This window comes from Strix uralensis, chromosome 7 (assembly GCF_047716275.1).
Source record: "Strix uralensis isolate ZFMK-TIS-50842 chromosome 7, bStrUra1, whole genome shotgun sequence".
Taxonomy (NCBI): Eukaryota; Metazoa; Chordata; class Aves; order Strigiformes; family Strigidae; genus Strix; species Strix uralensis.
In genome coordinates, this window is record NC_133978.1 from 8,924,798 (window position 1) to 8,939,992 (window position 15,195).

At 41.5% G+C, this 15,195-nt stretch overlaps 1 protein-coding gene across 1 annotated transcript; it reads left to right on the plus strand.

Annotated features, from left to right (window-relative positions):
- The first annotated feature begins 807 nt into the window (after positions 1-807).
- Positions 808-14,930, plus strand: TMEM26 (transmembrane protein 26). The gene is made up of 6 exons (XM_074873980.1): positions 808-1,288; positions 4,496-4,574; positions 10,120-10,233; positions 10,740-10,960; positions 12,007-12,083; positions 14,430-14,930. Exons 1-6 carry the CDS (start codon positions 942-944, stop codon positions 14,843-14,845), a joined length of 1,254 nt encoding a protein of 417 aa, XP_074730081.1. The 5' UTR covers positions 808-941; the 3' UTR covers positions 14,846-14,930.
- The last annotated feature ends 265 nt before the right edge of the window (positions 14,931-15,195 follow it).

The window sequence follows — 15,195 nt, forward strand, 5'->3', positions numbered from 1 at the left end:
GTGTATCTCAATTTAAGCGCTTTGGCAGTAGAACAACACAAAACTGAAGTGCTAGAGCGACAATTTTGATCAAGAGGAAATTTCTCTTTGGTTACCCAACCATAAATTAAAATAAAATTTATAATCACTATGAGAAACATCAAAGCAATTTTTAAACATACTCTGTACTTTATAAATTGTTCCCACAGATGATACTAAAGGTCAGTCTAGAGATAACTGACCTAACAGTTAAACTTCTGTGTCTTTTTTGTATATGTCCCTATTGGCCTATTCAGTAAGATTAGTGTTAGCCCAGATTTCAGCCTGATTTCTGGAGTTCCTCACTGGGGCTGCTTCTTAGCCCTGAAGCAGGGTGTAGATTTTACAATACAGTAGTTTGACTAGATTTCAACGCTGGTTAGAATTTGTAACTTCTGTTGCACACAGGGATTCCAGTACTGAACTAAGTACAGAGTTTCTGCTTTTCCAACCCAGAGGGGTTGGAACTAGATGATCTTAAGGTCCTTTCCAACATAAACCATTCTATATTGAAATTTATAATACCATTCTGTATTGAAATGTTAAAAGAATAATTATAAAGCTCCCATATATGAATGATGTCTTTCAGGGGGAGGGGAGAGGAAAGAGGGTTTTGCAGTCTCAGTAATGCAGTAGACCTTTTAGCAAGGAAGATTCAAATTAATAATGCTTCTTACATTTTGGCTCTTTGCTAGACATTTACCACATGAGAACAGCAAGTGGGGCTGAGAGATGGAAACCTCCCTGCCGCTTTGTCCTGGAGCAGATGAGAGAGAGGACACAGAAAGAAACCCTTCCGCCCGGTCTCAGCACGGTCAGAGCTGTGCAGAGCGCTACAAACCACTGTAGGCTGGAAGCGTGAGCTTTTTTTTTTTTTTCCCCCTTCCCTTTAAAAAGTTTTCAGGAAGTCTGGGGGAGGGGCAATGCTGTTTCTTTTTTGTTATAATGGGCCCCTTTGTGGAGATGGAAGAGAAGAAGAGATCAGTGTGCCTGTGGAGCGGCCGGTTCCCGGGGAATCCCAGGGCAGCTTCCCAGGGCTCCTGAAAAGCGCGGGGCCAGGGGGAGGGGGCGGCTCCGGGATGGAGCTGATGGTGCTGCTCAATGCTCTGGTCACTCGCCTGCTCTTTGTGTTGCACTCGCTCATCGGGGTCTGGAGAGTGACGGCAGTGAAGAAAGAACCCAAGTACTGGCTGCTGGCACTGCTCAATCTTCTTCTGTGCCTGGAGACAGGGCTCACCCTCAAGTTTAAGCAAGGCAGAGGCTACAAATGGTGAGCATACCCCGCCGGCTCCGACCGACCCCTCTTGCTTCTTTGCATGTACTTTGCAGCAGATGGGAGGCTGCCTCCTGCGGCTGCTGCCCCAGAGCAGTGCTGCCCCGGCCGGGTTTCTGCCAAGCTTTCCGGGAATTGCCTTTTCTCCCCTGCTGCACCTGGGGGTGGCGGGGGGAAAACTGGTAAAGCCCTGGCAAGTCCCTTGCCAAACCCAGAGGGCTTTCATGAGGGGCAGTTTCGCAGCAGGCTACTTGGGAGCCATCTCTGTACAGTTCTGTGTGTGTATCCATGCTGACGGCTAAAAAATGTGGGAAATGTGGCTGCAGGCAAGAGCTGCCGACCCAGTGGGCCGGGGAAGCAGGGGCACACACTCCCCCCCAGTGTCGCTGGGCACCTCCTGAGCGACATCGTGTCAGGGGCTACACGTGTGAGGTGCAGAAGGGCGCTGGGGGGCCCACCCAGGCTATTCCATGCAGATGCCCCGCACCTCTTACCCATCCTGCCCTGCCCTGGTTTGCATCTTCCCTGGGACTCATGCCCTGGCCCTCCTGGTACTTGCAACCCTGCTAACGCCACGCTAGTGCATGAACCAAAACTCAGCGACAAATAGAAGATGAGCAGCAACCACTCTTACAATACAGCAAGAGCGGCTTAAATATTTGGCTTTGAATTTGAGAGGCTATTCCAGAGGGGAACATTCATGCATGAAAGGCTGCCTGAGAAATGAACAAAAAAAGTTAGTCATAGCAGAGTTTGCCCAAGCACATGGGTTTTTACAAGCATCTGAAGAATTACTACAGTCATCTACAGCTCATCAGCACAGTCAGCCAAAACAAATGCTCGGTAAAAAGGAAGTGGTCATGTAACTAATTGTCAAGATTTCATTAGGACCTTTTTTTTTAAAAAAAAAAAAGACTGAAACTACAGGCAGGCTCCCAGACAAAGTCAGGACGAAAAAAGCTCTAAAGTATTTCAATGATCTTAAATTCCTGCCCATTGCAACCTGTGAATCTCATTATAACAGAAGCAGTGTTGCATGACAATTCACACAAGTGTTCCACACTCTAAATTTGAATGTAATAAAAGCAGTGATAAAGTCTGGGACACAGGAAAATTTAACAACAGCAGAGCTCCAAACACACAGTTATGAGACGGAGGCAGAGTGAGCAGACCTGATTCACTGGAGAGAGGAGGCAGCAGAAGAGACTTCATGAAGGAACACTTGCTATGGCAGCTTTTGGAAAATCTAAAGAAAAATAGATATAGAAAGCAGATCCATTTTAGATGAATATATGTGCTAAAAGACTGGGCTAAATTTAGCTAAAAAATTTTGAAAAAGGATATGTTCCAGCACTTTAAGCAGCACAAGTTAAGTACGTTTATAGGTAAGAACAGTAGGCAAATGGCCAACATCTATTTGCGTCAGGATAACTTTCTGCTCTGGTGGAAAACACTCACATTCAGAATGGGCAGTATCATCTGTGTTTATAGACACGCCTCCACTGACAACCACTGATCCAGGCAATGGGCAATCCGTGCCACAGGACTCTCCTGCCTCCAAGAGCCTCATATTCTCTCCATTCATTATTGGCAGAAGACTGTTACTTTTTACACCAGCACAAAAAAATTAAATGGCGTGTGGGCCTGGCCATGTAATATTTCCTCTAGATTGCTTCTTCTGAAAGAAAAGGCAGGGTTAAAGCCCCTGAAGTCTCCTGGCCTGATCTGGTATCATTAGCTCAGTATTGCTAACCTGCCAGCTGGATGGATTTTTCATGTGCTTAAGTCCTACAGAAAATACTGTAAAATATGTTAGTTCTCCCATTCAAATGAGAGGTGTGTTCTCTCCCGAAATAATCAGGCTAAAACCCCACAGAATCATTAATTTTTATTTTTTTTAGAAAAAAAGCAAGCAACACAAAACACCACCACCAAAACACTACCACCACCTCACCCTGCAAAAAAAACCCCAAACTAAAAGACCCAGGACTATCTTATTTAGAGGGGATTGAGTGAAACATTTCATAGCAGCTCAGCAACCCAGTCAGTAGCCTGAGCAATAGGGTTTTTTCTTTTCCTCCATACTTAATCTTCACTGGAAAAGTAATGATTACAAAAATAAAAGGTACATTCCAGATAGGAACAAACAAAAATAAATGCAAAAAACTATTGACCAAAACATTGCTGCAGTTACATATTTATAAGCAATTTAAAAATCACTGCAGAATGTGCCAATGACAAGATAGAAGAAATCAAGCAAGCAAGTATCCAGAGTTTGACTCCAGTGCCCTGTCCTGGGCCAGTACATGTGTGATGCAGAGGTTGTGGTGCATCTTGGCAGCATTGCAGTGATGCTCACTCCATACTATGGCACAGCTAGATGGAACATTAGTGGCATCAGACCTCATTCCTACTCCAAAAGGATAAGAAATGCCAAAAAAACCCCTCCTCACCCAAACAAAACCGTCATGTGTTTAATAGGAAAACATCAGCAGCCTTCAGAAGAATCAGTGCTTGCAGAAGGAGTAATTAAACATCCCCAGTAGTTCTGAATAAACTCGTCTCAAGAAGCTGAAGATAATAAAGCTTCAGCATCATAAGTTACATAGGTGACTGGCAGGGAGAGAACTAGAGACAGAAATCCTAAAGAATTACACAATTTTCAGCACAAAGGGGGAAACAGGGCCAAGACCCATTTTCATAAACCATTTTAGCCTGCACTGAAAAACCTCCTACTGAAGAAATGCTTGTTTTAGACAAACTGATGCTATTTCTACCTTTCCTGTGTCAATGCACAGGGTTCTGATCAACAACCTTTATCCCAGCATCATTCAGTGAAATGGCTCAATGTATTAATTCACCGTTCATGAAATCAGAAAAAGCATGTTAGCTAGCGGCTTTATTTATTTATTTAAAGTACAGAGAATGCTGCAGTGGAAATACAAAGTGCCTTTAGTTAGTTCTTAAAAAAGAGATTTTAAATAAACTTCCATATATGCTTTCAGATGGATGTACCAATAAACCTACAGTTCACAATACCAACAGCATAAGGAATTCAGCAAGAATAACAACTCTTATTTGCAGTTACACCATTTCTTAATATCCCATATGGTAGGAGGCATAAGATACTTTTCAATGCAAATAATGATAGGATATATGGTATTTATGATGTAATACCAAGCTATCTTTTCTTTTCCTTCACAGGTTTTCACCAGCAATATTTTTATATCTGATTTGCACAGTACCATCACTATGGCTACTAGAAATTCATCATGGGACTCAGGTATTTATTATGAGACAAGATGGACTAGTTTGAAATTGATGCATTGTTTGATGGGTTGGATTTGGGCATACAGACAGAGATCTGCCAGGTCTTGTTCCAATTTTCCATTTTATACTGGTGGGTCTCCCAGTCCAGCTCCAGCTATGCTATGGACTACTGTGCATTTCCTAAATATCAAATCATGAGCCTCATTCCTAGCTAAAATGAGACCATTTAGTTGTATTTGGCTGGGGAACTGAGGACTAGAAGTTTGAAAAACACCCTTTCACCCCCAGGTTACCAGCTTGAATCTCGCTCAGGATGGCGAAAGAATTTCATTGCTTTAGAGGTCTTTGTAAAATTAAGTATGAGTTTCACAGCACTTACAAGCAGATATCACAACTCCAAGCAAGCCAAAACTGAGATGGGTATCAGTGAAAGGGGTCTTAAACTCAAATTACCTTGTGCTTGCAACCTAGGAGAATGCTCACAGATTGCTACCACAGATAGCTGACATGGTAATTTGTCAGTGTTTATATCCTTTCTTTGTTCGTGCTGTATAGCAATGTGGGACAGGGGGTGTCTGGGTTCCAATTCAGGACTGAAACACACAGTAAAATTTTTAAAGGCAATTTTTCTTTTGGCAGATGGAGTCAGTTAGAGCCAGGACAGAGCCACTTAGCCCAGCAGCCCACATCGAGTGAACCACCTCCCCGTGCAGGCTGCTTTCAAGTCCCCACAGCACTTCCACATACTGAAAATGGGATTTTATCTGTCTCAGCATCTGCACATATGCAGTACCTTATATTCACAGCAGAAAAGGGCCCAAAAGGAACAAGAGCAAAAAGCAACAGAAGAAAATACATAAATTAGACTAAGAAGACATAGAGCCTCATTTTCTCCTTCGAAATATTGTTAGAGCCCACAGAAGCATAATCAAATATTCAAAATTGTGTTTACACTGAAAATGCCTGAGGCTTTTTCTAAATACAGCAGCAGGAATTTATTGTCTTCTTGTTTTGCCAGATCTCCTTAAACAGTCAGACAGGTAATGTGGATATTGAGAACATTTGTCATAGTTAAATCTGGTCCAAGAAACAGGCTAATTCTCTAGTCAAAGGCAGCAGTTTATTTCCCAAAATGATGTTAGAACATGGCATACTTTGTTCTTATTGATATACTGCTACTGTGAATTAAAGAGGGAGTATATCAAGTTAACAGCTTAGTTTATACCTGGAGAGATAAGATAGAGAGTTCTGGAAACACACAATCTAATAGATTAAAAAGCAATACCTCCAGAAGGGGAGCAGCCCTCCTAGCGATCTCAAACACAGCACCCAGAGTAGTACTACTCCTCCTACTAAAGTATTGCTGGTTTGTTTTTTATTAAAATACTAACACAATAGGTAATTATGCAGTTTCTAGATCCACACATTTAGTATATACACCATGAAAACTGTTTGTAGTCTTTAAAGCAGTAGAATTTTGATCTCATGTTGAATCTTTAACAGGAAACATCAACTGCTTGTGTTGGTGCTGTTATTTAAGGCATGTGCTAATATGCAGTCTCCCAGAAAACAGAGGCAATTCTGCCTGAGTGCTGCAGAACTGGACATAAGTAATACCGTTCATATATCAACAGTGAAATACTGACTGCATAGAAACTATTGCTTTGCAGTAAAGTATTTGGGGGTGAAATACATGTTTGGGAGAGACTATAAAGTAAATTGAACTGTACTGAGCAAAAAAATTGCTGTCTGCAAAATAGAGTGGCAAGAAAATTAAAACCATTTAATCCATTAAAAAAGCCAAACATTCTTTCTTAATATTGTATAAGATCTCGGATAAACAAATACCTCTGTTACCTTTTCAAATGCCTGGTGCATCACTGCCACAGAAAGCGATAACTGACCACCTTTTGCAGGGCTTACCTGACTAGCAGTGCTGTAGTCAGCGTAGGCTTCCCAGTAAGTAATAAGACAGATACTTGGTAAACCCTGTAATTATTTTTAACCACCTTAACTTGAAATTTTAAGGAAATAGTGAATATTACTGCCCATTCCCCCAGCCTCATTCTGATGTGGGATCCTTCCACCAGCTAAAATTCTAGTATATGCCTCTCCTAAAAGTGATCTTACATCTTGCACCATTTCTTCCCTCCCATATCCATGATCTTCCTCAATTTGGAAAACAGCTTCAGCAATCTTTTATCCCTGTTTTACATTTCAGCTTTCCTGTATGAGCAAAATGAAGCAGTCATGGTTGCTTTGAATTTCTGACATCACACCTGTTGCCATAGCAATTGCCACACTGTTTCCAGCAAATTGCAGAGAGCAAGCTGGGTACCTGTTGCTTGGCAGAGGGCCTGCTCCAGGGAAGCTCTAGCCTCTTCCACAGTGTACTCAGGCTTCCAGCCTTCATGCATGTTAACAGGATTGAGGTATCTGCCCCGGTATTCAAGTGTCAATTTTACCATGTCAGTGCTGGACCCATCATGAGAAGTTTTAGCTAGCCTCATTTTTATTTGAGATTAATGGATTGTGAATAACATGCAAACACAAATTTGCTGGGTAAGTTCAGGGCTTCCCCGTGCACTGACAGCGAGCTCTCTGCAGGCTGCACACTAGGACAACACCATGTCATGCAACAGAGTTTCGGTTTTGATTAGAAGTTTTCTAAATCAGAGGAATGTAAGCTTCATCTCACAAGAAACAAAGGAAGTAAACCAAGCTGGAATTTATGCAAAATGTGTACAATTTCTTCCTGGTTTATTTTTGCACAGCATTTTTGTTGTTTAGCTACGCACACAGTCTCGATATCTAGGAGTAACTGGGCTCTAGCAGTGAAGAGGTAAACCACATTTATCAACAGCCTGTGAAACTTAGTACTTGTCAGGTTCCCATTCAGTCGCTGCACATACATAACTGGCTAGGCAAATATGCCTGGCACCAACAGTCCTATTTACATGCATATACATGACGAAAATAAAGGCTCTTCTCCAAACTTTCAAGTGAATCACCACCACAATCATCACTTAATAGATACTCAGAGAGAAACAAACCAAAACAAGATATGAACATACTTAAATGAAAAAACAGTAGCTAACTTAAATGACAGGCTTCGCAGATGCAGTTTTCCATTTCTTGCCTGCATGCAGCTGAGAAGAGATACGGACTTGGCCATGAGGAGTGTCATTCAGTCCCAGTTCTTGGAGCCTTGTACTGAAATAGTAACCCCCCACTCAGCTGGGATTAGTTGCAAAAATTACATATAAAGAACCTACAAAAGACACTGATGAAGTGAGCTAATTTTCTTAAAGAATATTCTCTGCACCTTTGTGTCACTGGTGGTGGGGAGGGAATAAAAAAAGATAAAAGGGCCCCATTGCAAGGCACATGTAGGCTATGGCATGCTCTCCTGGACCTGCCTCCAGTGGTGCGAGTTGCTGACTGCTGCAGCTCCTCTGCCCTGAGCGGAGGTTGCACATACCAGTGGTGAGAGCTATCTGCTCTCTCTAGTTGGCATGGGAGAGCCACAGCATCTGCTGAGCGGCACCCATACACCTTGCTACCCACACAGTATTACTGCAACAGGCTCTTATTTCAGTCCTGTCCTTCAGCCACCTGATTTACTTGCTGGGAGTTCTCACAGTGTTTGGGAAGGGTTTTCCACCATCCTTGCACGTGCAACAGGCTGCCCTACATGGGCCCTTCCTCAAATTTGTCAAATTCATCCTCAAGAAACAGGGCTTTAAAGAACAAAAACAAAAAATAATCCCAAAACTCTGATGTGAAGTTTAATGCAAGTTCATGGCTCCCTTACTCTTACCCCTGCCAGACTGGGCAAGGGGACAGAGGAGTGAGCTGAAATGCAGACTCAATGACAAACCAAAAACTGAATTACCCTTCCTTCTCCAGCCCAAGTTAGTAATCCCTTTGCCCTACCCAATCTACTTGTTACAATGTAAATATTCACTTAGTATTCTGGGGTGGTTATGCCAGTTATGCAATATTTTTATGTCATGATCTCCTCAGCCAACTGTGTCACACTGCCTGTGGGGGTTACTCAGAAAGGCTGACTTGGATGTTGGGGGCTGGTCTTCACAGTCTTTAGACATTTTCTAAAGGCAACAGATAAAAAGGCTTCTCCGGAGCACCAGTTAAATTTCATTTCTGAAACATCCTCTGAACAAGCTGTTCTTTTTCCCTCAGCTGAAGGGCTAGCCCAGAGAGATTAGCCCCACAAGGCTGTAGCTGGGCAGCATACCAGCCCCTCCATCTCACTGTTTCCATGTCCAGAACTTTAGGCTTCTCTCTTCCAAATGGAAATATCTTCCCCACACCTGTGTGTCAGTCTTTCAATGGTCTTACACCCACTGTCCAAATCAGGCAAGCATTCAGTTTAAGAGCCTTTACTACCAACTATAAAAACAAGCACTGACTTTTTTTTCCAGATTTTTCAGACCACAGGAAGTTTCTCCTTTTACATACAAGGTCAAGAGGCCCAGATACCGAGCAACATTATCAAAGACCAAGTAAAATATCAAAGTGAAATCTGAAATTTGCTGGAATGTGACATTTGCTGGAAAACGTTGCCTTTATATTGGCAGGCATTATGCTGAACACAGCTACTCAGTATGCACTAGAACACATTCTGATTGTTGCAGAAAATCACTCCCTGTGCAATAAAATGGTGGGGGGCCCAGTGGAGAAATGCAAATCATCTGGTGTTCTCTGGCAAAATAAGAGAGGATAAAAGTCTTTAATAACAGCATGGTTTGATTTTCTAATTATCCCTTTTTTATTACAATGAAGAGAGATGCTAAGGGATTGTTATGAAGATAGATTTTTAGAACCATACCCCAGCTGTTCTGGGGCCAACCTTGGGCGTGAAGGTGGAAGGGCAGTGCAGTGCTGCAGACCTCAGAGAGGACACAGTCCCACCACTGGTCTACTGCAGTTGAACTAACAGTATGTATTACCCAGCATTCAATTTCCCAGAGCACTACGTACTTGGAGAAAGTAAAAATACCCATTTTTTCTACTCTGCAGGCCCATTTTTCTTAATTATTGCTGAATCTCACCTCTCAGATTATGAATTTTCTTGCATAATAAGGCTCAGCTGGGGGTGGGGAGGTGTTGGGGCAGCAGATAATACAACCCAAACATCCTACCCCAACTCTATTCATTTCAGCTTTGAGGGAGGTTGTACGGAAGAATGAAATGAAGGCATTTTTAGAGAACTTTTTCTGGATAGTAGATATGAGAAGCAGATATTTTGAGAACAAGTTTAAATATAGAGACTGACCATGACCAACTTTTACCCTACTTTTACCCCTTTTACTCAGGGACCTACCAACACATCACTCCTGTCCTTATGAGAGTAATTCCTCCTTTCTGAAAGGGGGGGAATTATATTCAGAGTGAGCATGTACCTTTGTAAATATTGACTGACTGCCACAACTAAACCCTCTGCAGTTCAGTAAAACATGGCTCTTCCAGCTACAGAGCGCATCTGGTCCTTGTGTGGGATGTTTATGCATGTGTGATATTTTTGTTCTCAACAGTACTGTGGTAATGAGCCTGGAGCAGTTCAGGTGAATTTCAGCAACCAAGACTTCAATCAATCCAGAGACAGCAGTCATGGAAGTGAGGGAACAGATCACCACATCATTCAGACGGTGGGACACCTTTTCCTATTCCTAGTAGAGATCTTATGAAATTAGAGCAATTAGAGGACTGTTATGTCTGTTTGGGCAAGCTCCTCACACAGTAAGTAAAACTAAAGAAAGAAAAAGAAATAATAGTGATGTTTCAGAAAACTGTATTGTGAAAATGGCCTACAGCATGCTGCATACTAACTATTGTTGGTAGGACAAGCCTCTCTGAAGAGGAGACTCTCCTACCATTCTCTTCCAAATTTAGAAAGTGTCTGAGTGATAGTTCTGCAAAGGATAATGCTCAGCTGAAAAATGAGAACTGTAGTAGTACACAAAGAAAGTCTTTCTGTTCATTACCCAAAGTTTGTATTGATGTGCCTTTTTCAAATCATGGCTGCCACACTGAAATGATTAGCTCTAATAAAATAAGGAGAACACAAGCAGGCTCAAGGATGAACACAGTCTCTGAAAGTACCTATAATGTCAGTGTCCTGAAGTTACAGGCGTTATTGTTGTCTTTTAAACAGGCTAAAGTCTTTGTGAATCAGCTCTCCACAATCTGTGAGACCGTATGGACACTAGCCCTCCACCAGACTTTTCTACTGCTACTGGTAGTTGGGAGATGGCTTCTCCCCATCGGGGTTGAAATCACCCGGGATCAATTGTCTCAGCTGCTTCTCATGTTTGTGGGAACAGCAGCAGATATACTTGAATTTGCTAGTGAAACCTTGGACATTGACGATGTTCGGTAAGGACTATTTGCTGACATGAATAATTTGTATTTCATTTGTATAATTGGTATTTCGCAGATCGTTTGTGCAATCTGCAGTGTTCAGACTGGTGGAACAGTATTTCCCACAGGTAACAGAAGGCTACGTTTAAGGGCTCTGTATACTCTCACCTTTCCCTCTGTAAAAGACCTAACAGTCTTATGAGCTTTGTTAGGGATTACTCATCTGTTGCCAGCAGAGAAGCACGTCACATCCATCACAATGAAAGTGTACAAAGAGCCAAACAACTAGCATAACTGCCATGCAGTGTTAGTTCTTAAAACTACAGGAGCTGAAACACTGGATACACAGTAAGCCTCTTTCAGGTTAATGAATTGCTTTAGACTGGCAAGGAAGCAACTAGAGTTTGCTTTAGTGATTCATTATCCAAGCTGCTTCTTTGGTTATCTCATGTGTACTTTCCTCATGATAGAATGACAAAGTGTTCAAAGATAAGAAGAAAGGGAATGGCATAGTCTGGTGTGAATTTTCAACATTGTGATCTCTCCTAGAGAAAGTAAGATCATCTCCCCCTCATAGCACTGAGAGATGAGCTGTGAACATCCATCATAAAGAAAAGGAATCACAGAAGAGGTTCATCCTCTCTTACAGACATACTATTTTTTTTTTCTTTTAAATATCAAAGAAAATGTTTTACAGCAGGAAGAGGTCCTTCCCACTTGGCAGAGAAGCTTCAGGCTTGCAAGGAATTTGTAATCACTACAAGGATAAAGATATCTCCTCTTTGAGCCACAGAGTCTATTTCCATATGCTTAGCATTATAATGTTAGCATCAGATATTTAGTGTAATTACACAGCTGGAACATGTAGACTGAACAGCAAAAATTCTATACCAAAAGGTGTCTTTGTTTTCCTCAGTCTTACATCTCAAGAGCATGCATTAATCAACCACTGTTTCACTCAACCCCCCTTTAAATGACATTCTAAATACCACAGGAAACATTTTTGTTATCACATAAGGAAACTGTATCTTCACTGTTACCACTTTTTTCCCCTCCCATAGGAAGAATTATGCTCTCATAAATGCAATTCTTGCTGTATGGACCTGGAGTATGTTACAGTTTCCACTCGATCTTGCAGGTTAGTACTTGCACGCAGACAAGAAAAGAGAACAAATGCTTTAAGTTTTTGCTGGCGTGTCTTGCAGCTGTGCACACGCTACAGGCTATATCAAGAACTTCTGGTGGAGAGCATTTCATATGACAATGGTTTTTGAAGAAAGCCAATTGTGGTTTCTTTTGAGGAAGCACTTGCTTTCTGGCTAACCTCTGATCTCCGTGATAAAACTTTCTACTCCAGACAAAAATAGAATCACAATATTGTGTTGGAGCATCTGCTCCAGTTGCCTGTTACTGCCTTGAACTGCACTATGTGAGCTCTTGAGTTAGGTCTGGTCTTGTATTATATTATGGCTTGAGTCTGGGTAGGTTACTAGACCCTATGGAGAGATAGGGGACTGTAAACCACAGGGAACAGCACAGGCAAGAGCACAGGTGATGTTACCAGAAGAGAAATTACCTATTTACAGGGAACCCGAAGGACCATATAATGTTGGGACTGTTCACCCTTAAAGGCCCAACGTTTAGACAACTCAGGCTTGTATTCATCCCTAGGCAGAAAGGGCTTCTCTGTGTCCAAGAAGAATAACGAAAGTTGCCTCAATCATCTGTTCCAACAGATGGTTTGGCCTCCGATCGCTACAAGTTTGCAACTCAACTGTACCAGTCTAAAGATACGTTATCTTCACTAGCATCTTATATAAAATTTATGACTAGGTTGACACACTGACTAAAATAATAAAAGAATAATAATGAAAAAATTGTTTCAGGAATTTTTCATTAGCCTTTTCTTCATGAACAGCAGTAGGCTTTGTTTTCAACACCGAAGTTATGAAAATATTTCATCATTTCAGCTCAGCAGCTCACCTCCTGAAAAAAACGAATGCAACCACATTTCAGATTTATCACAGCTAGAATTCCTGTTACTGGTAAAATATATTCTGTTAAAAAGATGCACAACACTCAGGTTTAAAAAAAAAAACCCAAAACAACCTACCAACAAAAGAACCCCCATACACATCACCACCACCCAAATAAATTCAAACAGTACTTAAACAATCATAGCATTAATTAAAGTGAAGTAACCTCTTGTACTGCACATTTTTTCTCTGGCTATTGCTTTTCTGCTTATGTAATTACATTTACCAGGTAAAAATTAAATTACTGAACACACATTGCCCTGAAATTTGCTATGGGTACAGTTTATGTTTGGTAGTTCTATACAGTTGCACAGATAGTACTTTTTATTCAAGCATCAGAATGTTTATTCATACATCAAAAATAGAAATTTTTAGGCACTTATTATTGGACTACAGCAATGCATTTAGGACTGTTAAACAGCAGTGGCACAAAAACATATTAAAATATTAGCTGCTGCTGAAGCTTTGCCTAATGGATTCAGCAAATTTCTACATTCTACAACTCATTTTCCACTTGAGTCTTCCCCCCGCCCCCTCCAGCATTGACCTAAACAGAATTCTTTTGGTAAGCTGAATGTTTGGCAGTTGCTACTGCATTGCGAGTAGCTATGTATTTTAAAATAATGAAATCCCACTGCCTGAGGAACAGGTTAGTTAAGCTACATGCATTTTCATAAGTCAGCCATATTTACTACACACAACCCCTTCTGACGATCCTCTCTAGACACCATGCCACAAAGAGCATTCTAGCCCATCACCACTTTTATACTCAAGGGGAACGCATCCACATAAGTTCCCACAGTTGCATGCAATTTCATACCCAGAAGTCTAAGAATGAGTAACTGTGGCTCAAGTCTTATATGGCAAGCAGCGACCACAGTTTCTTCCTATCCATAATGCTCAATATTGCCCTGCACTGACATGATTTATTCTTACTCTGACACATGAAAAAGTCAATGGCTATCTGCTTAATCGTTTAAAAGCAAGGTCTTAGACAGCCTGGAACAAATTGAAGTGCTACAGCTCAGACCATTCCCATTCAGCACAGTAGTTTTTTTCTTAAAGATACATATTAGCCTAGCATGTTGATTTAACAGAAAAATGTCTTGGGGACGTTGTTACAGAAAGAGTAGGTGACCTACTTCTTGTTTTAAAAGTATATAAATACTGATAGCTTTGTGGGATAGAAAAGGGGAAGCGGTTTTTGGTCCTGTTTGGCAGACCACATAAGTGCCTGCTTAACCTGAGAGCTTACTGTGTTTTGCTGAAACTGATCCCGGAAATTGGAAACGCTCTATGTTGAATTGTTCACAGTTGAATACATTTATAATCCAGGGTACCCTGGATTATAACTATAATCCAGGGTACCCTGGATTATAACTGCCCTTTACTCCAAACCTGGCTCAATTTTTGAAGGTTGTTATAACATAACTGTGTTTTATTTCCAGTACAGCATATTGGCTGCAAACCAGCTGCATCAACTAGGCGGATCCCCAGCCTGCTGCTTTGCAGGTACAGCGCGGAACTATGGAACATAGGGGTCAGCCTTTTCATACAGGATGGTCCCTTCTTCATTGTGCGTTCAATCCTGATGGGCCACTTCAGAATATTCAATCAGATGCTGGTGTTTTTTACAGCTAAGAATATCCTAGTTGTGACTCTACAATTGTATCGTTTGGCAGTGATAACATTAGACTTCCGTGCTACCATCCTGCAGAAGAGCAGGAAAGGAGAAGTCAGCTGTTGCCCATGCGAGCCTTATGAAGCTCGTACTCATGCTACCACTGACCAAGATACCGAAATGAATGAGTTTGTTGGTTTTCCCCCGAAAGAGGAAGCCCAAGCTCTATCAGAAGATCAGTGAGCACAGGTACTGACTTGGCAAAGGTTGCATTTCCCACAGCTTCTTCAGAAGGGCTTAGCCCATTTCTGTGATCAAGCATACCTTGAGTGCCTGAGTCATCTCTTCCACCAAGAGATCAGTAATTTTTTCTAAATTATAGGGGAAATTTCTGAAGCAAATTCATAGAATTGGGACTTTTTTTTAGCCATTTGTATGGTGGGTTTTGACTAGTTCCCTATAATATTACCACAGGGATTTTGTAGACGTAGTTTGTAGTAGCAAGAAAGGTTTGGCACACTAACAAAGTTGGTTATAATCTTTGGTGGCACTGTGCTAACATACACACTTGCATATATTTAAATAGAAGGATG